This window comes from Prionailurus viverrinus, chromosome A1 (genome assembly GCF_022837055.1).
Source record: "Prionailurus viverrinus isolate Anna chromosome A1, UM_Priviv_1.0, whole genome shotgun sequence".
NCBI classification, from domain to species: Eukaryota; Metazoa; Chordata; class Mammalia; order Carnivora; family Felidae; genus Prionailurus; species Prionailurus viverrinus.
In genome coordinates, this window is record NC_062561.1 from 36233277 (window position 1) to 36257618 (window position 24342).

The 24342-nt window shown below is 37.4% G+C and overlaps 1 protein-coding gene across 2 annotated transcripts in view; it reads right to left on the bottom strand.

The window, feature by feature from the left end:
* The window catches only part of DIAPH3 (diaphanous related formin 3), a 504348-nt gene that overhangs the window by 361126 nt on the left and 118880 nt on the right, over positions 1-24342 (bottom strand). For both annotated transcript variants that reach the window (XM_047871375.1, XM_047871365.1), the window contains exons 6-7: positions 4325-4399; positions 4168-4237 (exon numbers count right to left, since the gene is read on the bottom strand). In XM_047871375.1, coding sequence (XP_047727331.1) covers positions 4168-4237; positions 4325-4399 — 145 coding nt within the window. The remainder of the gene's footprint in view (positions 1-4167; positions 4238-4324; positions 4400-24342) is intronic.

A 24342-nucleotide genomic window follows, 5' to 3' on the forward strand; every position in this document is an offset into this window, starting at 1 on the left:
AGTTGAAAGAAGATTTGGACAGATCCCGTGTAGAAACTGCCATGAGGAGCATAGATACTCTGATCCGACTGGTATTTTATCATCAGAAAGACAATGCAGTTGTAAACACATTATATAAATGGGATGATGCTGGACAAGGATAAAGTTTGTTTGCTACTGCCAGGATGCCACATCCAATTAGAAGATAAGGAGTCATGTTAATGACTTCGTGTTTTGATTTGAGGATATATACATCTCTTAGGGCCCACTTACAATCTATGGGAGATAAGTATCAAATAACAGAGGATAAATAGAAGCAATAAAACAATATGATTTATCTTCTATGTATCCCAAAGGATCCTTCTAAAGAGTGAGAAATTGGTTGATTAGAATAACTACTGAACACTAAAAAGGACTTTAATCCCAATTACAGACCTATGAACTACAGCTTAACTCAAAGTTAACACTAGATATAATTATCAAAGTTAAATCTATAACAAGCTTAGACCCAAATGCTGTGAGTGGTATGAAATCTTATTTCTAATTTTCCTATCGTGCCTACGTCATTTATATAAAGAAGCCGTCACACTGCTGAAAACACTGCATTTGTTTTCAACCACTATCTAAGGAACACAGGTACCAAGGAAGCAGCACAGGCAGAAGGGCCAAGGGCCCAGGATATGCTTTCTGGAGAGACATCTCCGTCTTGTTGGTGGCAGGGAAAAGTTTACAAATAGATAGCTAAGCCAGTCAGGAAATGATCCCTTTTGTGATGCCCTGGGCTGTCTCCTAACTGGAAACAAAGAAAGAGAAAGCAGGCATGGGGCCAAGGACTACAATGTTCTTCAATAACCATTATAGGGAATTGTCAGAGGTTTATAAAGTACCACTTAGATGCAATTCAAAAAGCCAATCAGTCAGTGATTACCAAGTGCCAAAGAGCTGGCTCTGTCCTGAGAAACTAGAGGATTCAGTAAAGCATTTCCCTTTCATTTCCCACCCACTTGGATGTCCTTAGCCAACTCCTGCCCGTCTGGAATCAGAGTCCTGTGGCTCCTCCAAATACTCAAAACAACTCATACCGATTTCCTCCAAGTGATACTAACTACCTTCTCTGTGAAGCCCTCTAGCTCTAAACCATTATGAGTAGAGAGCAAAATACGAGCATTCTCTGATTTCAGAGTTTTCACTAGCACTTCCTAAACTCCAAAGCTCCACCATCGGCAGTATTCTGACTTTGCTAACATAAAAACATGCCGCGCTCATTTTAAGACTGGAATGAGGCCAGATTACCACCACTGAGCATCTAGAACTAAAGACAGAATTGCCGCCTACTTCATTAAAATTACTCTTGTTCAATTATTTAAAAAACAAAGCAAAGCAAACAAAAACTGTTGACTCTGTGAAAGAAATAATCAACTTACCAGTGCTAGCATTTAAAGTGCATTAAATGAAGCCTATTAGAACGTTAGAGAGGCGGTGACAAATTTTGGAAGGTCTAAGGTGTCTCTCTACTGAATATCAAGGGGCCACTCTGGTTTCTATGAAAACTCGTATGTTCTAAATCGAGGAATAAAGCCAGGTTCCATTTGCTTTCTACTTGAGGCCCATTATTACCTAACAGATAGAATGTCAAGCCACTAGAAAAGTGTTAGGTAGGGCAAGGTGAAGGCCCTAAATCCTTGAGTACGATACTCAATAGGGCATGAATCCTGATGCTCAATCACTAACTACTTATGGTGAGTTAATCCCAGTAGCAGAGATAACACTGGGAAGGGGGCTGGCTTCAGGAGCAAAACACCTATGCTGGGGGGTGCACACCTTAAAGCAACACACAAAATGTTAACAGAGCAAAATGTAGCCCCTGTTCTACTCACCTCTTAAACATATTTAACTTTTCATCATTTTGTTGTTTCCCCTAATATTCAAAATCTTTTTCCATTTAGAAAATACTATTTAGTCCAATTTAGTGTTACAAGAAACTCACTTTCATCTGTTACCAGATTTACTCATTAATTACATAATTACTAGTGCCTAAGATGGTACCACTTTTTTTCCCCTCTCAGAACCTATATTTTTTTCATTATTCGAGGAACTCTTGTAAAGAGTACACAGTGACATAAATGAAAAACCATCAACAAATCTTGGGGAGGAGGGGGACTTTACCGAAAAATTATTTCATATATTATTAAGTTTAGAATTCAGAAAATAGAATAATTTCAAGTATCAGCAATTTTTTATTCTTATTAGCACAGATGATAGCCATCAACACAAATGGAAATAGATTCCAGCTCCACAGATACAAACTATAAGCAAAAGCAATCCATTATAAGGGAACACACTGTATCAATCAGAACCTAAACACATAAAGTTGACTCCCTCCCCAGGTCAGTCTGAAGTAGGAAATTGCTTCTGTACACCACCTCATCTCACTTTAATCCTGGTATTCTTCCCAAAATCAAAGAATGATCCACATGCCCCTTTAGTTTAAAAAAATGTTCCTGGATTTTCTCTACTGTCAGCCTTATCATCAGGGAAATTTCCAATTTCTATATTCTCAATTTACAAGGAGCCTCTCTAAAGCAATATTATGTCCTCAGGATAGAAAAATCGCTTTCTTCATTTACTCTTAAGACATATTGTAAAAAAGAATATGTAGTCTAACTAAAAACTAATTCTCACAGAACAATCCATTCAAATATAGAATATATGTGAATATGTATCAATATAAAGAGGATTTCTACATCAGATATTCTCCTTGAAAATCATATTAGAGGCGCCTGGGTGGCTCAGTCAGTTGATCGTCCAACTTTGGCTCAGGCTGTGATCTCACAGTTCGTGAGTTCGAGCCCCACAAGGAGCTTGCTGCTGTCAGCTTGTCAGGGCAGATCCCACTTCAGATCCTCTACTCTCTTTCCCTCTTCCCTCCCCCACTCACACTCTCTCAAAAAACAAAACATTAAAAAAAAGAAAAGAAAAGAAAGAAAATCATATCTGATTGGAGAAGGCAGAGAGGTGAAAAATATCTCATTGTGCAAAAACAGAAATCTCAGCTCAAGAAAATGCTGAAAAATAAATAAGACATGAAGGATTAAAAAATATTGGGGTGCCTAGGTGGCTCAGTCAGTTAAGCATCGAATTGTGGCTCAGGTCATGATCTCACAGCTCCTTAATTAGAGTCCTGCATCAGGCTCTGTGCTGACAGCTCAGGGCCTGGAGCCTGCTTTGGATTCTGTGTCTCCGTCTCTCTCTCTGCCCCTTCCCCTCTCATACTCAGTCTCTCCCTCAAAAATAAACATTAGAAAAAAAAGAAAAAAAGGAAAATAGAAGTATTTGCTACATCTAATAAAAAGAAATATGAATGTTAATAACTGAAGTACCAGTACTTAAGTGTGTAAGGCTCTAAAGGCTTATTTTTAAAATGTAAGACAAAATATTAAAAATTTGAAATTAATCAGAAATATACAGGCAGTTTTGCTGTGAAACACAAATCACCCTAACACCACAGGTAAAATTCCTCTCCTGCTGTCTAATGGCAACTAAAACACCGATCATTACTGTACCCATCATGAGGTAGATATGTTTAGATGTTGAAGCTAAAGACATGCCATGTGATAGAGCCAATTTCTGCAATTAACAGTATACAATATTTAAAAATGGGAACACTGTCTGAAAAATCTAACTTCAGTTAGGAGCTTCAAGTGTTCCTCTCTTCTTACGTATCCTCTTCAAATTTACAAACTCTGCAGACCTGCCATATTGCCTTTGGTTTCAATATTACTTGTATGAAGCATCATTGCTCCATTTTGGAGACCTGCTTCTAATCGTTTCACACCTTTTTACATTAATTTGATTGTAGATTTAAATTTCTAGGCTATGAAAACTAAATCTTTCCCACTGGATTCTTTGATAATAAATATTACTGCAGATCACGTTCAATTATCATGTATGATTTCAAAGCTTATTTTTGCTATACTTCTGAAAATTGAGAAGGAAGGAAGAGAGAGGGGAGAACAGAAAGGAGGGTAGAAAGGGAGGATCAACCCACCCACAAGGATTTGTACTCAATAGCTTATCAAAGCAGTACATCACTTCAGTGCAAATTCTGTACTACACACAACTCTATTTTATACAAATTCTGTAAGCACCAGTGAAGAACGAATACAATGTAATTACCTATGTACATACCTGTGTGTTCATCAAAGCTTTTAGACACTGTATGACTTTATGCTGCTTCTTCTTTACAATTTTCTCTTGTCTGCATTGGCATAAAAAACATCACTGTTGGGATTATCGCTGGACATGCAAATGTAGCTTAATTGAAAATAAAAATAAATATACTTACATTTTGCCACTAATCAGTTTTTCCAAAATGTCCAGTAATAATCCAAGCCCCTCATGTCCAAAACTTTCCACCCAACTGATAAACAGGAAAACAAAAAACAAAAAACAAAGGCAGTTATGCATGGTCAGTATTCCAGTTTAGAATATCACAATGAGATATGCTCACAAATATTTCATATTTGTTATATTCTAAAAATACAACATAAGAATATCATGTGCAAAATCACTCATGACACATAATCTTAGTTGTGAGAGCAGTGATGGGATAAACCAGACTATGTCTATCACTTCTGTGCTCCGTGTCCAGCAACATTGTGTTGGTAGCTAGAATCTGCCCTGTGGGACGTAACACAATGCAGAAATCAGCAAATGCTGCCAATCACCCCATCTCCCCCCACCCAGAGAGCTGGCCATTAAACATTTACCAACACACCACTGGATAAGCCTCACTTTAAACTTTTACAAAGAGCAGAAATTGGGCAATATTTAAAGAGGGAAGGGGCGCCTGGGTGGCTCAGTCGCTTAAGAGTCTAACTCTTGGTTTTAGCTCAGGTCATGATCTCACAGTTCATGAGTTCAAGCACTACACCAGGCTCTGCACTAACAGTGCAGAGCCTGCTTGGGATTCTCTGTCTCCTTCCCTCTCTCTCTCCCTCTCCTGCATTGGTTCTCACTCTCTCTCTCTCTCAAGATAAAACACATAAACTTAAAAAAAAAAAAAAAAAAGATTTAAAGAGGGAAAACTCAGATGTACGTATTGAAAAGAAAAGTCTTAAGAAAATTTCTCAAACCATTGAAATGCATCCTAATTTCCTAAGTTTCAAAGTTCGACTGTTTTAAGAGTTTCATCATTATTTTTAAATGAACATTTTCATCTTGACCAAACCACCTCTTTTCATAAACCCACTGGTATAATCACAGTACACTAATGTAATTAGGACATCACTGCCAATAGACAATTGCTTACCTTGGTTATAGAAAAACTACCTTAATGGGAATTAATACATTTTTTTTTCCAGTGGTGATTTAGAAAGCTTTGAACAAGAATATCATCTGTTTTTTAAAAAGTAGGGGAAAGAAAATTTTAGGATATATAACTGTGTTTATCTCTTTGTATATGTGTTTGTATGTATGATTGTGTGTGTGTGTGTGTGTGTGTGTGTGTGTGGCCTTTGAAAAATCGAACTGTAAAGACAAAGTTTCATCCAATAACCAAAAGCAAAATATTATAAACATTAAGAGCAAGTTTAAGTCACATACCAAGATATAATACCATTTTCTTAAGACACAATAGAACATTTCCTATGACAATAAGAAAACCAAACACAACATTTTTAAATGAAAACAAATATTGTTTAAAAAAAATCTTCTTCATTTGTACACTTGTGAATACAGCTTACTCACTTATAAATGTTCAGAATTTCTGATTCCTACCACACCAAAAAAAAAAAAAGCTATTTGTCATTTAGATTGGCAGACACTTGTCAACTATTTCACTTGTCTCCTCCCTGTCCAGTGAAAGCCATGGAGTAACTAATTCAAGAATGTACTTAAGCAAGAAACATACTCTGATACCCTCCTAGGAAAAGAAAAGCCTGGAATCACTATTACAGTGAAGGTGAGAAAAAAAAAGTTGAATAGAAGTCAGAGTTTTCAAACCAGGATGCTACTTCAAAAGTGACGAGTTTACTCTCCACTATCAGCAACACACAGATTACCTGTAGGCATTTCAAATCTCACTTTCATGTTTCATGAAACACCTACAGCATCTGCTTAACTGTTTGCCTTGTTGACATCCTACTCCGTATTTATTCTTATTTCACATGAAGCAGGGAAGCTTGAAATCAAACACATAAAGAGTAACTTGAGAGTTTTACTGGGGCCGACACTGACACACGTGGACAGACTGTATTCATCGTGCCCTCCTGTGTTAGTGTCTCCAAGCGGGACTTCCTACTTTGAAGTGAATTTTTAACAATCTGTATATGCAAAAGTATAACCATGGAGACATTCAAAAGCTAACATAAATGATATAGGATTATTCATATGGTTATCCCTTTCAATCACTGTGGAAAATAAAGTCACTATTCCTAAAACTGCTTTATACCAAAATAATTTAAAACTAGGTTACTATAACAAAAAAAAACTTTGTTTCACTTAATATGCTCATGGTGAAGCCTACTACAGAATTTAGGAAGCTTATCGATCCAAGTAAATCAAGTTAAGTTTTTTGGTCTAATTAACAGAACATAGTTTTGTTTGTTTGTTTGTTTTGTTTTTGTTTTTTTTTTTAATTTATCACCCTTGGGGTACCTGGGTGGCTCAATTGGTTAAGCGTCCGACTTCGGCTCAGGTCATGATCTCATGGTCCGTGAGTTCGAGCCCCGCGTCAGGCTCTGTGCTGACAGCTCAGAGCCTGGAGCCTGCTTCAGATTCTGTGTCTCCCTCTCTCTCTGACCCTCCCCCGTTCATGCTCTGCCTCTCTCTGTCTCAAAAATAAATAACATTAAAAAAAATTATAAACAAATAAAAAAATAAATTTATCACCCTTAATATAACAGTTATAACCAGAATGCTGTGACCCACAGAAGGTCTCATATTAACTATTTTTGGACCCACTAAATAACTCTTCTGAACTATAGAATATAAGCCATTGCAGTAAAACTTACATTCACTCAAGCATATTACATATGAACTACTTCTCTATAAAATAAACTTAATAAATTAAACGTAAAGAGACATTATACCAAATTACTTTACACTGCAATCTTTTAACTCGTGGTAGAAATTAATTTCTGAATAAAATCGGAGAGAATGGTAATAGCCTAATGAAAGTCAGACTATACATTTCATAAAATACATCAAAAACAAAGTGAGGGGACAAAGGGAGGAAACAAAGATGCTTGGTAACAAAAAAAAAAAATACATATATATAATATTTAAACATAAAAAGCTGGTACTTACTGAAATATTAAAACACAAATTAAGTAAAAACGCTCTCTGTTTTCTTAGAAATTTGCAAGGCCAGCATATTGTTGTACTAACAAGTTGTCACTAACAAACCCATTCTTTCAAAACCTTGGCCCCCACCTCTACTATTTTCAGCATGATTTTTAAAAATAGGGGCAAATATTATTTCTTATCTTTTCTGGAAAAGACGTGCAAGATAAAAAGTGATATTGAGTAGGTAGGCCTGTGGTGCTGACAGAGGTTCATTGAAACCCATAGCTTTTTACAAAAGTAAAAGATTTCTCATCATCAATGTAAGAAGCAACCTGGAAAAAAAAATTATCAACTGATCTATAAATGATCAATCTTTAGGAAACAAAATCTGTTCTATTTATTCTGTGCCTGTCAGCATAGTACCATCAGGCATTATGTGGTTTAACTATAAACTGCATTCATGGATGAATAAGCACTGTGCAAATGTTTCTTCCTCATGAATAGAAATGACATAGAGATTAGTATGACATTTGTATGGGGAAAAAATTGCTTAAAAACAGCAAAAAGTAATGTGCTAAGTACTAATTTAACACAAAATCTACCTCTTAAAATTCCGTAACAGGAAATATCAAACTCTTCTTTTTTAATTGCTTCAAGAAAAACTTCTAAGTATATTGCCATTTAGCACTTCCTAGCAGGGGGCTCCATGTAAGAGAAAAAAAGAGGTGAAGAGGTAACAAAAGGAAAAAAAAAAAAGAGGGAGAAAGAGAGGTCTCTAGGATTAAATGTTCAAACCATCTTAAAATGTTCAAAGCAGCTTATGCTTTGAAATTCAGTTGTTGCTTCCTGAGACACAGGATGAAATCAAAGGTATGCAAAGTGGTTTCCTAGGTGTTGTTGGCTTTATGAAGCAAATACAGTCATCTCAATGAGCAGAAGAGGCAATAATCAGGTCTCAGATTTACTTCCTGGCCCAAGGACACTATCCATGTATATGCTTCCCACAGACTTAAGTTAGTTATCACCTCTCTTCCGAAATGTGCTCCAAGGAAGGTAAAGATAAATGCATCATAGATTATCAGAACAAGAATAAACCAACCACATCCTAAGGGCAACCTTACCAGTCACAGACACCTGGAGAATAGGGACCATTTCTAATTTGTCTTTAAATTCCCCAGCACCTGGAATAGACTAAGCATTCAATAAATGGTTTTAAAATAAAACTGAATCTCCATCCATTTTTATATATAAGAAAAGAAGGCACAGAGAGAGGCTATTGTCACTTCGAAATAGCATCCAGGTCTGCTGATGCCCAGATTCACACCCTTACTTTACATACCTAGAAAAAAAGTACAAAGCAATGACGCTTCCCATGCAGTATCACTGAGCCTGTTCCAACCTTCATGCCAAATACATCAATTCTGATTTCAGAACTGGTACTTATCCATACTGAACCAAGGATGATGAATCTGGAGTCCCTGTCCTTAGCACACTTGAGGACTTGATTGACTGCAGCTCAAAGGGTGATGTTTCATTACTACTCAAACAAGTGTTCATTAACAAAGTCACTCAGCCTTTATGAAGGTCTCACTGTGTGCTTAATACTACAATAGGTATGACAAATACAAAACTGAATAAAACATGTTCTCTGCCCTTGAAAAGATCACAGACTAGTGGTTGAAACAAATGTTGAGCTAAATCATTTCCATAATATAATAAATGCTATAATCATGGTGCTAAGGGAACAGAAGATAACAGCATCTACCTCTCCTAGGAGCAAAGCAACTGATGTCTGACCTGAGTTTTCAAGGTTAAGTCAGAGAAAGAGCTGTTTCTAAGGCACTGGGAATGCATGCAAAGTCATTAAAAGAAATGGTCTGTGCCGAGTTCCAGAAACGGCTGTGTGAGGTAAAACCACAAAGGTAGGAAGGAGCTTCTGAAAAAAACTCTATACAATGTCATGGGCAATGGGAAGCCATTAGCACATGTGGTAGGCAGAATAATCTCACCCCTGCCCCCACCCCCACCCGGGAGATGGCCACGTCCTAACAGCAGAAGCTATGATGATCTGATATAGCAAAAAGAGGAAACAGAAAAGGAAATTCAGGTTACAAATCACAGGATTTTAAAATAGGGAAATGACCCTAAATTACCCAGGTGAGTCCAACCTAATGACCTAATTTACTTAAGTTGAAAGCCTTTCCCCGCGGGATTGGAGAGATGAGGCAGAAGAGAGATGCAAAACATGAGAAGGGCTCAAAGTTTACAAGCTTAAAGACAGAGAAAGGGGAATAGGAGCCAAGGAGTGTGGGTGGCCTCTAGAAGTTGAGACAACCCTCACATGGCAGCTAGCAAGAAAAAAGGGATGTCAGTCTCAAAACTGCAAGGAATTGAATTTGGCCATTAACTCAATCAAGTAAACATCAAGCACAAAGGATCGCTCTCCATTTATTCAGAACTTCTTTGATTTTCCTCATTATGATTTTGTAGTTTTCAGCATAAAACTGATTGCTAGTGAAAGAATATAACCAATTTTTTTCAGGTGAAAAATTTCCTCTTAATTTTGAAGTGTACAGGACAGTATTATCAACGATATATATGCACACTGCTGTACAACACAGCTCTGAAACTTTTGCATCTTGCAAAATAAAGTCGATTTTTATCTTGAATCCAGCAATGTTGCTGCACCTACTGATTAGTTGTAGTTTTTACAGATTCTTTCAAGTTTTCTATGTAAACATGTCATCTACAAAGAAGACAGTTACAGTTTTTCCTTTGGGATTTATACATTTTTGTTTCATTTGTACCTCATCACTATGGCCAGAACTTCCAGCACTGTGTTGAACAAGAGTGGTGAAAGGAAACATCCTTGCCTCATCCCTAGTGTGAGGCGGAAAGTATTCAGCCTTTCACATTTAATGTTAGCTCGAGAATTTTTGTAGATTTAGGTTATCAAATTGAGCAAGTACTCCTCGGTATTAGTTTCCGAGAGTAGCTGTAACAAAGTACCGCGAAATAGAATACGTAAAGGAGAAGTTCATTCTCATAGTTCTGGAGGCTACAAGCCCAATGTCAGAAGGGCTGGGCTCCCTATGAGACCATGGGTAGACCCCTTCCTTGCCTCTTCCTAGGTTCCAGTGTTAACGGCTAATCCAGGATTTCCCTACCTCCCATCACATGGCACTGTGTCTCTCTTCTTAAAAGAACATAAATCGGATTAAAAGCCCACTCTATTCCTTTATGACCTCATCTTACTCCATCTGTATTGACCCAGTTTTCAAATGAGGTCCCATTCTAAGGCGCCAATTCGGACTTAACATTTTCCTGGGGGACACAATTCAATCCATAACGTCTTTCCTCTTCTGAGAGATTTTATTAGAAGTGTTTAGTTTTTGTCAAATCTTTGTATCTATTGATACGTGATTTTCTTCTTTAGCCCTGTTGATATACTGCATTTCAGTTAAGATTTTCATGTCTATACTTGTGATGGACATTAGGAGTTTGGGGTTTTGATTGTTATTGTCTTTGTTTGGCTTGCTATCAGTATCAGCTTCATAAAATAAATTGTGAATTGTTCCCTGCTCTTGTATTTTCTGGAAAAGGCTGTGTAGAATTGGTATTAATTTTTCTTCAAATCTTTGGTAGAATTCTCCAGTGAAAGCATCTGTACTTGAAGATCTTTTAGGGACTCTTAAAATAGTAATTTAATTTCCTTAATAGCTAGAAGACTAGTCAAATATTCTATTTCATATTGGGTACGTTGTAGTACTTTCTTCTTCAAGAATTAGTCTTTCAAATAAGTTGTCAAATTTGTGTGTTTTAAGTTGTTTGTAGTATTGCCTTATTACCCTATCGACGTTGAGTCTGTGGTGATATTCTGTTTTATTCCTAATACTGGCAATTTGTCTCTTTTCTTCATCAATAATAAAGGTTTATGTTTTATTAATCTTCCCAAAGAACTACATCCCTGTTTCACCAATTTCCTCTATTGTTATTCTGTTTCCAATTTAATTGATTCTACTCTTTATCGTTACCTTATTTATATTCTATTTTGCTTTTTAGATTAAGGTGAGAACTAAAATTATTTATTGGAGCCCTTTTACTTCTCTAATGTATGTACTTAGTCCTACAGATTCCCTTTCTCAGTACAACTTCAGATGTGTGCCACAAGCCTTGAAATGTATTTTCATTAACTTCAGTGTATCTTTTTATTTTCCTTGAGACTTCCCCTTTGACTCAAGGATTATATACAAGTGTGTTGTCTGCTTTCCAAATGTTTGGATATCTTCCTGTTATCTTTGTTATTGATTTCTAGTTTGAGTCTTTTGGTAGAAGAACACATTTGGTATGGTTTCAATTCTTTTAAATTTGATGAGGTTTGCTTTGTGGCTCAGGATACAGTCTAACTTGGTACATGTTCTAAGAAGAGAATGTGTATTCTGCTATTAACTGAAATGTACTATACTATGCATTATGTATTTTACTTAATAGTAGTGTTGAGTTCTTATATCTTTAGTGAATTTCTGCCTAGGTGTTCTATTGATTATTGACTGAGTTGTGAAGTCTCCAAATCTAATTGTGGATTTATCTATTCCCTTCAGTTCTAGTATTTTTGCTTCATATATTGTGGACATCTGTAGCCTGATATGTATACTTAGGATGGGTCTTTTGGTGGATTGACTCTTAAAAATCGATCTTTTTCTTTACTCTGAGATCTACATAATTGGATATTAAAACAGCCACAACTGCCTTTTGATTAATGTTTGCATAATATGTCTTATTATCATTTCACTTTCCATCTGTCTATATCAATATATTTGAAGTGAATTTCTGATAGAAAGCATATAATCAGGTGATGTTTTTTAATCTACTCTGCCAGTCTCCTTTAATTAGCATAACCATTTACACATAATGTAATATTGACATGTTAAGCTCTAGTACTTATTTTTTGGATCTTGTTCATTCTGTTTGTTCATTTTCTTTTGCCTGCCTTCCTGTGGTTTACTTGAACCTATTTTAGAATTCCATTTTGATTTATTTATTGTATTTTTTATTTATAGCTCCTACAGCTTTTTAGAGGTTGCTCTAGGTACATCAGAATATATCAAAGCTTATTGGCATCATTGTCTCACACGCTTGTGCGAATGGTAGAAGTCTTCCATCCCGTTATGAATCGAATAGTATCCCTCCAATTCATACATACAGGCCCACACCCACAATGTGATAATATCTGGAGATAAGGCCTTCACAGAGATTATTAAGGTTAAGGGACATCACAAGGATAGGGCCCTAATCCAGTATGACGAATGTCCTCGTAAGAGGAAGACACCAGGATTGCACACCCACAGAGGAAAGGCCATGCGAAGACACTACAAGACAGCAGCCACCTGCAAGCCGAAGAAAGAGGCCACAGAAGAAACCAACCCTGAGGGCACCTGACCATGACCTTAAGGCTTCCAGCCTCTGGAATACTGAGAAAATAAATTTCTGTTTAACCCACCCAGGTTGCAGCCTTTTTATTATGGCACCCCAAGCTAACACATCTCCCTTTATGCACTTTACCCTCCCCATTTAGAGTATCATTGTTATAAGTACTTCCTCTATGTACAGTGAGAACCTCATCAGACAGATATAAGTTTTGCTTCTACCAAACATAATTTAGAAAATTCAAGGAAAGGAAAGTACACTTACCCACATTTTTATTTACACTGTACACTTTCTCTTCCCAGTATTTCAAGGATGCCTTCTTGTATTTCTTTTATTATTATTATTTTCTTATTCTTTTTCTTATTATTCTTTTATTATTTTTCTGTTTAGAAAATATCATTAGCTATTCTTTTAAGGCCAAAAATTCCCTTTGTTTTCTTTCATCTCAGCATGTCTTGATTTTGCCTTCACTCCTGAAGGATACATTCACAGCACGCAAGATTCTGAGCTGGCTGTTCTTGGCTTTCTTCATTTAAAAACTGTTTCTACCACATGCTTTGGGCCTCCATAGTTTCTGAAGAGAAATCCAGTGTCATGCCATTGGTTTTCTCCATAACCAAAGTGGCATCTCGGGTTGCTTTCAAGAATTTTTACTGTTTTCAGTTGTCAGAAGTTTGACTATGGAAGGTCCTAACGTGAGTTTCTCTGGGTTCACCCTATTTGCAGTTTCACTAGGTTTCTTGAATCTGTAGGTTTAGGTCTTTTGCCAAACTTGGGAAATATTTAGCCATTATTTCTTCATGTAACTTTGCTATCCTCCCACCTCTCGGATCCTCCTAGGATTTGGATAAGAAAATGTTAAATCTTTTATTATAATGCCACAGTTGCCTGAGGCTCTGTTTTGGTTTTGGTTTTCATTTCCTCTCTGTTCAATTGGGTATTTTCTATTATTCTACACTGCAGATCACCAATTCTTTCCTCTCATCCTCGCATTTTGTTGTTGTGCCCCTCCAGTAAGTTTTTCATTTCATTTATTGCAGTCTTCAATTCCAAAATTTCTATTTGATCTTTTAAAAAGAATAAAGTTTCTTCTATTTCTTTACGGAGACTATTTTTTTTTCTTTCAGCATATTCATACTTGCTCATTAAAACATCTTTAGGATGGCTCCTTTGAACATCTTTATTACAATGTTCAAATATCTCTGACAACTCATTGTTGTCTATTAGTAAAGGTCTTTTTGCACTCAGTTTGAAACCTTCCTCCTTTTTATTATGACAGGTTTTCTATATTGAAACCTGGAAACAGGTTATTATGATACTTTGGATTTTATTTCAACCTCTTGTTTTTTTAGCTGGCTTCCTAGGATACAGCTCAGGTGGAGGAAGGAGGACAGGCATCCCCTCAATACTGCCAGGTGAACACACGAGTCCATGCTCTTCAATTGGCCTCTGCTGATACCTCAGAAAGAGGCTTCTGGTTATTGCTGGACATGGATGGGTGTCTGAGCTCCCCACCTAGGCTCCATGGTACCTCCCTGGCAGGGAGAAGTAGGACTGCCTTGTTATGCTCACATAACCCCCACTAGAACCAATGGGAGGGGAGGTTTGTTTCCAAATCTGTTTTTGCCAGGTGTACCTATTACTGTAATTAATTTAATAAAAATTACATAAACAGACAAGTCACTGCCAAAGAAGCTGCTATTTCTATGAAAACCAAGCCTAATGCTTTGAAAAAGTTTTTTTAAATGGCATTTTAAAAAATGCCAGAGAAATAGACGTGAACACAAGTGTTTACTATTGAGAGACATCAAAAAGACTTTACAAAAGAATTTTGTATACTTTATAAGAGCCTCTACATTTCTGTTCCACCTTAAAATACCAATATGAGGAAGACAGTGCATCATGGATGTGGTTTATATAATCATCTATTTCTACTCAGAAGTAGAGTAGGTGCTACTCTGACCTCCTCATCAAAAGTATAGAGGAAAAAAAAAATGTTCAATCTTTTGAATCCAAAGAATGTTTAGGACATATGTAAATCATTTATCACTCCCTGTGTTAGCCCTAAAAACCAACAGCATCAAACAAAAGGACTTCTTCAGTAGACACACACACACTTCCATATAGTGCCTTTTTAAGTAGGTGATATTACACATTTGTTTCTTCATTTTGCTTGTGTTTTATCTATTTTCTTATAACGAACTCCTACTTTTTGTAGTAAGAAAAATTGTTAATTACCTCCAAGAATAATCTTACATAAACACCTAGGGAAACACAAAGTTATTTTGCTCAAAATCAATATAAGAAACATCCTGAAAGGGGAAAAAAATATCACTGGTCACATGTGACAAAGTAACGAATTTTATACCTTAACCTTAGAAGGTCAGCTTTAATACTGTATAATATCCAAATCCAATTTACATTCCTCGGTCAGAGTAATATATCACCAATGCTGAATATAATTATAGCTTATTTTAGCTTTCATTTTCACCTACTCTTAGCAAGGTGACTAAATACTTACAATGAACCGGCAGGGGACGGGCGGGGTGGGGGGAGGAGTAGAGGAGCACAAAGCAATTAACATGCCCAATAGGACAAAACAAACATACACCTCCATCCCAACTGATGGGCATCCACAAAAATTATACTAAATTATACAGGGAATGCAGTAACTAAATAATGTTCTGATTTAAAAATCTACCAAAATTCAAAATGCAATCATTAATACATATATTTTCTAGGAACTGACTTTTAAAGAAATTATATACTTAAAACCAGTCGCTTATTCTCACTTCTAATATTAGATGAGACAGTAGAGTAACAAACTAAGTAGTCTATTCTCTCAGTTACTTTCTAGCAGTAACATATTGAAAGGTATAAACTATATAGAAAAAGTAGTCCAAATAGCACAAAAAGAAAACCAGATGAACTGCAGTGATGAAACACAAATCACCAATAAGAAACATGAGCTCTTGATCTTTAAGTGAAAAGACAGTAAAAGAACTATAGAGTTGAAATAACATATACTGGCATGTGCTCTAATCAAAACTTTAGTCCACTATTAAAAGAAACATTGCAGAAAAATCTTTTGGCATGTATTAAATAGGAGTAAAGGAGTTTCTTGGTATCAAATCAAAATATCATTACTTCAGGAAAGCATTAATGAATTTTTCATCTTAAACAGACTAATTTGACAACCAATATGCGAGGGGGGAAAGAACACATTTTAGTGCAGGTCTTCCACCATCTGTTTTCACCCGAGTACTTGCTACTATTGCCCAATACTAGTCCCATAAACTTCATTATTAAGTCTATCATCTGCTCCTCATTCTGTCAAGTTCATTACTACCTTCACTCATAATGCTCCCCTCCAAAGAGCTGCCTCTTCAGTTACAAACGAAACTATTTCACCTTTCAAGAGCCAATGCAAGTTTGTCTTCTTTGAACTCTAGTTCATCTAAGTTTCTCCATTTGCTTACTGGGTCTTACCCACTTGGCCCCAGATCTCTCTCCAGTTACTGTCCGTTTCTTTTTTACAGCATAATGTCTCAATTGCCTCTGAAGAATGGTTAGTACAAGAAGTACTTCTTCACCATCCATTCTTTACCATCCATTTATTCCATCTCACTTCATCTGGCTTCTGCCACCCAGACTCCACAAAACTGCTTTCCTCGAAGGTCACCAAGAACGCTCCTCTTGCTCATTCTGGCAGTAACATCTTGCTCCAGGTCTCAGGAGCATTCATGTGGTTTGCCACTTGACCCTACTGAAACTCTCTTCCTCTCTTAGGCTCAGGAAACCAGCCTTTCTGGGTTCTACTCCTCCCAAATGACCACTGCTCAGTCTGTTTTTCTGGTTTCTCTAGTCTGTCTAAACCATGGATAACTGCTGGAGTTCCCCAGGGCTTCTTCTGAGTGTTTTTCTGTATCTTCCTTCCTTCCTTTTCTTTTTCTCTCTCTCTCTGCCCCCTGCACCCCCCCCCACCGGAACTCTCAACTATTCTCAGTGCTTTATGTACAGTCTACATATCAACAGTAGGTAGGCATCTCCACATGTCTCCACTGAGCTCCAGACTCCATTATCCAGCTGCTTGCTTGTTCATATCTCCAACTGTGAAACTCAAACATATCAAACTTAACATGGTTAAAACAAATATTTTTGTTTTCCACAAAATGTATGAAACAAGTAACAAAACTATCTTCCTCTATCACTGTTAATGGCACTACTTTCATCAGGTCACAAAATCTAGAGGTCATTATTGATTCCTCCACTTCAGTCACACACCACAGCCGATCTGTCAACAAGTCCTACAGTTTGTACCTCCAGTTTATCTGCAAAACCCACCCTCTCACCGCCCCACCACTACTACAATCCTCATCCAAGCCATGCTCATCACTCCTGTGACCAGGCCATAGCCTCCTTTCTGATCTCCCTGTCCACTCTATCCTCCCTTCAATACACTGTCCCCAAAGCAGTTCCTTTTAAAAGGTAAACTTAGAAATATGTGATTTCCATGGGGTGCCTGGTGGCTCTGACAGCTCAGAACCTGGAGCCTGCTACGGATTCTGTGTCTCCCTCTCTTCCTGTCTCTCTCTGTCTCTGTCTCTCTCTCTCTCAAAAATAATTGAACATAAGAAATACATCATTTGCTATGTAAATCTCGTTAACAGCCTCATACTTATTTAAAAAAATCTTATGTCTCCCCCCAAGTCACCCTTAAGGTCTCTCATGACCTGGCCACTGTCCACCTCTCTGATGGCTCCATGGCCTCTGGGATTCGACCTCCCTCCCTCCACTCTCCTGCCACTCTCCACTTTTCTCACCTCAGGGTCTCTGCTGCCTGAGAGGTGCTTCCTGGCCCTGCAGCAAAGCCTAAACTTCTCTTAACTAATTCCTTGTCTTCTTAGTCTCTTAATCTTTACTACCTCAAAGACTTCCTCTGACGAGCTTGTATCTAAAAGTGCTCTATGCACTATTCTCAGTCCCTGATTTTTTCTTAATTGAACTGGTATCTTCTGTTATATATTTTCTAGGTCTCACCCCTAGATGCCTCATTCCTGTGATACCTAGCACAGCACCTGATAATTCTGGTTGCATGAGTAGATTAACTAATACATCCTCTGCCGTACTCTAGTGGCATTTTATCCATACTACACACTTAAAGAGCTGGTGGTATCACTTACTCTATGTGTTCAACGTTTCTCTCCAAATGTGATCTCAGCAAGCTGAAGCCAGGGAGAAGCCTTTACACCTCTATGAGTTTTCCAACAGAGAAGCGCATGAAGAAACTCAAACCACCGGACCCCCTACCCTAAAAACTGACTGGTGGCAGCTCATGCATTTCATATTATTTCATGTTTTAACTTCCCTATTCTCTTTTCATTATTCAACTCCATTTAACATGCACCCTGATCTTCCGAGTCCATGTGACAGTTCCTCAACAACAATTAATTAATTAATAATATTCTGGGCTCCTCCTCAGAATGCCACACCACAGCAGAGATGCCTTATCTTCAGGCTCAAGAATGCAAAGGCTCAAAACAAGTGCACAAAGAATATCATTACAAGACTTGATCTCAAATTATTGTCCAAAAGAGCAGCCTCTAGTGACATGCGAATTTAAGCTTAAATTGCATTTCTTAGTCACATTAAGCATGCTTCAAGTGCTCAACAGTCATGTTTTGAATACTGAACAGCACAGACCAAGAACATTTGCTGTACAAAGTTCTACTGAACTTCTGCTCAAATGAGCCTACTTTCTCTCTAGCTCTGTAGAGGCAGTCCAAGTGACCTCAGTGGATCTAACCCTAATGTGTTTATCTTTCATGAATGTTAACATATGAAAGATGTTTAACGTATGAAAACTTAGAAGACTATGAGTTTCTTACACTTATTGATTGTCCCATAACAAAAGACCTAGAAATCCATGGCCAATATGGATGATAAAATTCAGTTTTATTTCAGAAGTTTTTCTGAATCATAAAAATTAAAATTTCCTTCTACTGCCAATATATTTCACCTATGTATTTAGGCCTTATGTAGACAGCTGACCTTTGAACACTGTGGGTGTTAGGGGTGCCAATTCCCCCCGACACAGTGGAAAATCCAGTATAATAAACATTTGATGCCCCAAAAACTTAGTTCCTAATAGCCCACAGTTGGCCAGAAGTCTTACCAATAACATAACCAGCTAATTAACACATACGTTGTATATGTGTTATACAGCGTATTTATTCTTACTATAAAGTAAGCTTTACAAAATGGTGAGAAATTCTAAGAGAAAATATATTTGCAGGACTGTACTGTATTAATAAAAAAATAGCTGTGTATAGGTGGACACATTTCAAATGTGTGTTGTTCAAAGGTCAACTGTAGTTATGTACTTTTTTATGTATAGAGACAGCAAGGAATACCAAGACAAAAATCATATTTTAAGTTCTCTGCTTAACTCACCAAGCAATACTTTTAAAACGTGGGTAACGAGGCCAAAAAATTAGTCTTAGGAAGAAACTACATAGACCCTTCGTATGTAGGCTACTAAATAATAGGGGGGGTTTAGGGTCTGCAATGCAATAATTTTTCCACTGAAGACATTCATCTTCGCCAAAGAAACCAAAGTATTCAGTAAATAACATAATACTGGTAACGGTTACAAATGTGAACATATAAGGCTTACATTCTCTGAGGACACAGACAAAACAACTGAAAGGCAAAGTTTCTTGTATTTCACCTCTACGGTCAGGAGAAGCTGTACACGTTTAAGAGCAGCACTTTTCCCAAATTGTTATAACACTATCTTTTGTTGTCTTTTAAACAGTAATCTAATCTTTTCCCATAATTAGTTTTCAGTCACAATTCTTTCTCTTATGCCTGAATATCAAACTACTCTATTTTAAAAAGGAAGATTTGAGACCCTGTGTTAATTGTGACAGACTTTACATATGAATTTTTGAAAATTAATCTTCACTATTCAAACAGCAATTTATATTTTATTTTAAATAGACTAGGAGATATATATTATCAAGTAGATTGGGAGGATTTTACTTCTAGGGCCTTTCAGGTCAAGTATAAATTGAGCCTCACAGCTGTTATTCATCGTGTACAGAAAATACGTATTTCTCAGTTAAAAGCAATTACTATATTTCCAATGCACTGTACTTTTATTGTTAACCTTGCATTCAAAGTCAAAGCTTTTCAGATACAGATAGAGTTAACTTTGAAACCAAATAATTATAACATATTTTAAAACAGCTATAAGCCAAAACCAAACTGTAGTATGAATGACAATACACAAAGGACGAAGTCTCCCGCCAGTGGGGAACATGAAGTCTTCTCGGAGGTTTCTCAGAGAAATTACTCCCGCTTTGGTAGGACTGGGAAAGCAGTGGAAAGTATTGGCATGCCCTTTAAAATATCAGGTTAGTACTCATTTATAAACATTAATATTTTCTTTCAGGGCATTTTGCATTAATATTTCATTCTTTTAAAACACTTTGGAAAGGACTTCAAAATGACCTAAAATTAGAGGGCATTTTCAACAAATATTTCTTTAATAAGCAATATTAAGAGTCATAAAAGTAATGGATACTGAATGTTAATTTAGACATAAATAATACAAGGTATATCCTAAGATATATGGTATCGTCTAAATACAGAAATAAAGAATATTAACATCTTACCTAGACTTGGTGACTTTTTATTGAAAACGACCTAGAAAAAATGCTTTGTAGAGGTAAAAGTACATCTCCCTGAGAAAAGCTCTGTAAAATAAACATGAATCCAATGGGTATTTTTAGCGTACCAAAGGGGATGTTCCTGTGACTTTCATGATGTGCCATATTGCCGATTCCCTCATCCTAGCTACAGGCAGTCACACTGAAGGCTGTCGTGGACCACACCTTTTGCACTGCCTGTCAGACACACCCCTCCTCTCCGTTTCTACCCCTTAACAGCTGGTGCAAAGCCCATTCCCTTTGCCTTATCCAAGACAGAACTCCCCACTAAAGGCAGCCTCTCATGGATCGCTCGTTTCTTTTTGGGATTCTCTTGATACAAATGCTCACTCATCCTTGGAGGCTTTAAAAATCTTTTAATCTTTCAGACTTCAATTCCTTTATATATTCCCATAGTCCTGAACTTAACTTTGAGGATATAGTCGTCATGCAGTATTTATGTCCAAGAAGCAAGCAGCTAACCAGAAGAACCAAGGTGTTTAAGCAGCAATGTCTAATAGAATTTTTTTTACGGCGACATAAATGGTTTCTATGTGCGGTTCAATTTGCTAGCCACTAGCCACAAGTGCCTCTTGAGCACCTGAAATGCTTACCCCCACCCCGGCTTCATTAGTTTAAATAACCACAAGGACCTAGTGGCTACCTTATTAAAACAGCACAGGAAGGAAAACAGAGCCATCTGTATCACGTGGCCTCCTGGCATCACTAGAGGAGGGGGGAAAAAAAAAAAAAAAGGAAAGACAAGACAGAAGAAATAGAAGAATGTAGACCACCCAGGAAAATCTTTACCCTTGCTGCCCACTTGAAAAACTACCACTATTAATAACACCATACACCTATACATATTGTTAATTCCCAAACTTTTTTCTAAGGCTTATTTTTAAAAAGAAATTTTGTATCTCATGTCTTATTTTAAAATTCTAAAACATGTCAGGCAATAAAAATAAACTGAATCATATTAGTGAGAACATTTACTATCCTCCTCCTCTCGGTTCTACTAAAGAAGAGGCCTTCTCCTATGTTCCCCAGAGAAGAATATTAGGGATTACTTCCAGTCACTCCCTCCATCTCATTATTTGGAGATTTCCCCACCCCACCCCCCCACCCCCCACTCACCACCACCCAGAAGGATTCCTTTATCAAATTAGAGAAAGTGGGGAAGGGATCCTGACCCTGGCCTACAGCTGTCTATTCTTTCTACTGAGGACAGTGTGGGAAGTTTGATTCACTGGGATGAAGTACACTTCACCTTCAAAAGTCCCAGTTGTGCTCTGCAACTTGGCCTTTCCAGGAGTCCAGAGGTTATTCCTAAGCTCACTTCTGTTATCTACTTTAACATGTTCAGACCTCAAGGGCAAAAAGGGGGTGTATCCGTATCTCTTCAAAACCAGTCGTTTGCATGTTTCTGTGTGAAACAGGACAGCTGTTAGAGAAAATAAAGACTAAAAGGTCTCTTTTTTAATGTAATCGAGGGATAAGTACTAAACAGAAAAAGAAGATCTTTGGGAGGCAAAGTAAAAGTGAGGTATTGAGAAAGTATTGAAGTCAATGTGGGAGCTGAGCTAGTGACCATTTATTTATCTGGACTAAACGGACAATCTTCAAATAGAGGTAAGTTTCAAGAAATCCAGAGCAGGACAGCCCTTTGTATTCTTAGAAAGTTTATGCCCAGATCCAAGTCCTGTAGCATATCATGAAAATACTTATTTTTATCTCCTAGTAGTAAGATAAATGAAACTAAAACCTGGAAGAAATGAGAATTTAACACTTACTGACCTATTCTCTGCCCCAGTAAATAATGTACAGATGCTTGACCCCTTTCTTCTCCTTCCCCTTCTTCCCCTTCTGCTGTTCTGATCTAGTTTCAAAGGGGCTCATTTTGTAGGCTCAATGCCGGCCCCCGTTAGCTTCATGAACAGAGTTCTTGTCCTCCCCCTCCAGCCCAGGGGTGGAGCAACTTCTCACTGCTGCCAATCAGGTCCTCACTGCTTCTTATGTGGTTTCTCAGTCTTTCCATCAGTTATTTAACCTATTTCTGGTATTAACTTCTTTAAAAAAAAAAAAAAAATTACAGCGTGCTCTCTGGTGTCTGTCTTCCCGCTAGGACTCTGACAACATATACGCTACATACATACATACATATATATGCACATATGTACGTACAGTTTCATTCTGATTCCTTCCCATCTCCTTCCTAGGAAAGGATCTTTGCTAAGACTGACAAAAGCAACAGCAACTCCTCTAGGATCATAATGTAGTATAATTAAACTTTAGGAAGAGGTCCATCTGGGTAAAAGTTTGACCTGTCGATGTTTCGGTTTGGGTGCTTTGAAAAGGCTGTACACCCCCTCCCACCACATGTCATTTAGATCCACTGACTAAAATTAGGCGTTCTGCAGACAGGAGAGAAGGATGAAGGCCTGGGGGACTGGGCGCTAAGTCGTCCTCGCTCAAGGCATACCCTATCTCTCATCATAATCACTGTCCCTTCCCCCAACCCAGGGACAGACACAGGGTGTTGGAAACGCAGACTTTTTACCCAAGTGGGTAAATTTACTCCTGCCATGAATTTCTAGGATGTTTTTTGAGGAGTATTATCATGTTCCACAAATCTCTAATGCCAAACCATGATTTTCAAAAAGATATAAACATCGCTTCACCCAGAAAAAGTCAACAGTGTCAAATATTTATTTACTACTTTAATGAGGGAACCAGCAAGATGGTGAGGCTGGTTCAAAAAGAACTAGAAAAATCAAAGGATTTTAAGGTGCCTTAAAGGATAGAAGAATGCTAATTGAAATGCAAGACCGATATCCTGCAGAGTAATAAAACCATAACTTCTAGAGTTCAACTTTTTAATATATAATTTTATTTATTTACTTTGAGATAGAGATAGCACAAGCAGGGAAGGGGCAGAGAGACAGGGAGGGAAAGAATCCCAAGCAGGCTCCAGGCTGTCAGCACAGAGCCCAACACAGGGCTCAATCCCACAAACCATGAGATCATGACCTGAGCTGAAATCAAAAGTTGGATGCTTAACCAACTGAGCTACCCAGGCTCTCCTCTAGAGCTCATCTGGGGGGGGTGGGGGGGGGGGGAGGGCAGGGTAAGCAAAAGTAAGGTAAAGTAAAATAAGTATATGAACATATTAACATAGGCACTTAAAAAATATGAATCAAAACCAAAAAACAGTTAACAGGAATTCACCACTGACCAACTGGTCTGACAAATAAATGATAGAAAGGAGGAAGCCCTCTCTTGTCTGTTTATATCCTTCTGAGAAATTGGGATTTGGGGCACAAAACTTTAATACTTGTTTTTCTTGTATTAAAATAGCGATCTGCAACAATTCTACCAAAAACTGTCACTGAAATAAGATTTTAAAGTTGTATCTGTGGTAACAAGAAAGTAAAGTATCCTTAAAAGAAAAATTTAAAGAGAGAGAAAGAGGAATTCAGAGAGGTAAGCCAGCCTTGAGCCCCACTTGCTCTGCCCTATGGGACAGATGCAAAGGAAATCAACGTTTCCTTTGTGATTGTGGTACAGAGTCAAAGGGACAAGAGCCAAAGCCTAGAAGCCATTATCAAGGCTAGGACACACGGCAAAAATGAGAATCTCAAAGGGTCACACTTGCAATAAGAAGGTAAGCTAGAAATAAACCTATCCACCTGCCCAGTAAAGGACAAGGCAAATATGTTCTGGTAACATATAACCCAAGTTAGATACATGTAAGGTGCCCATGTGTTAAACATAACACCAAAAACAAAAGTCCAAAACATCTCAAGCCAGAAATTTTAGTTTAAGTTGGCCCTGGGTTATTAGTAACCATATGTGTCTAGTAGTTGAAAATCATTCAATTCATTCTAGAAAAATATATCTTCAAAATAAATCTCAAAGAAAAAGTTCAAAGGGACAG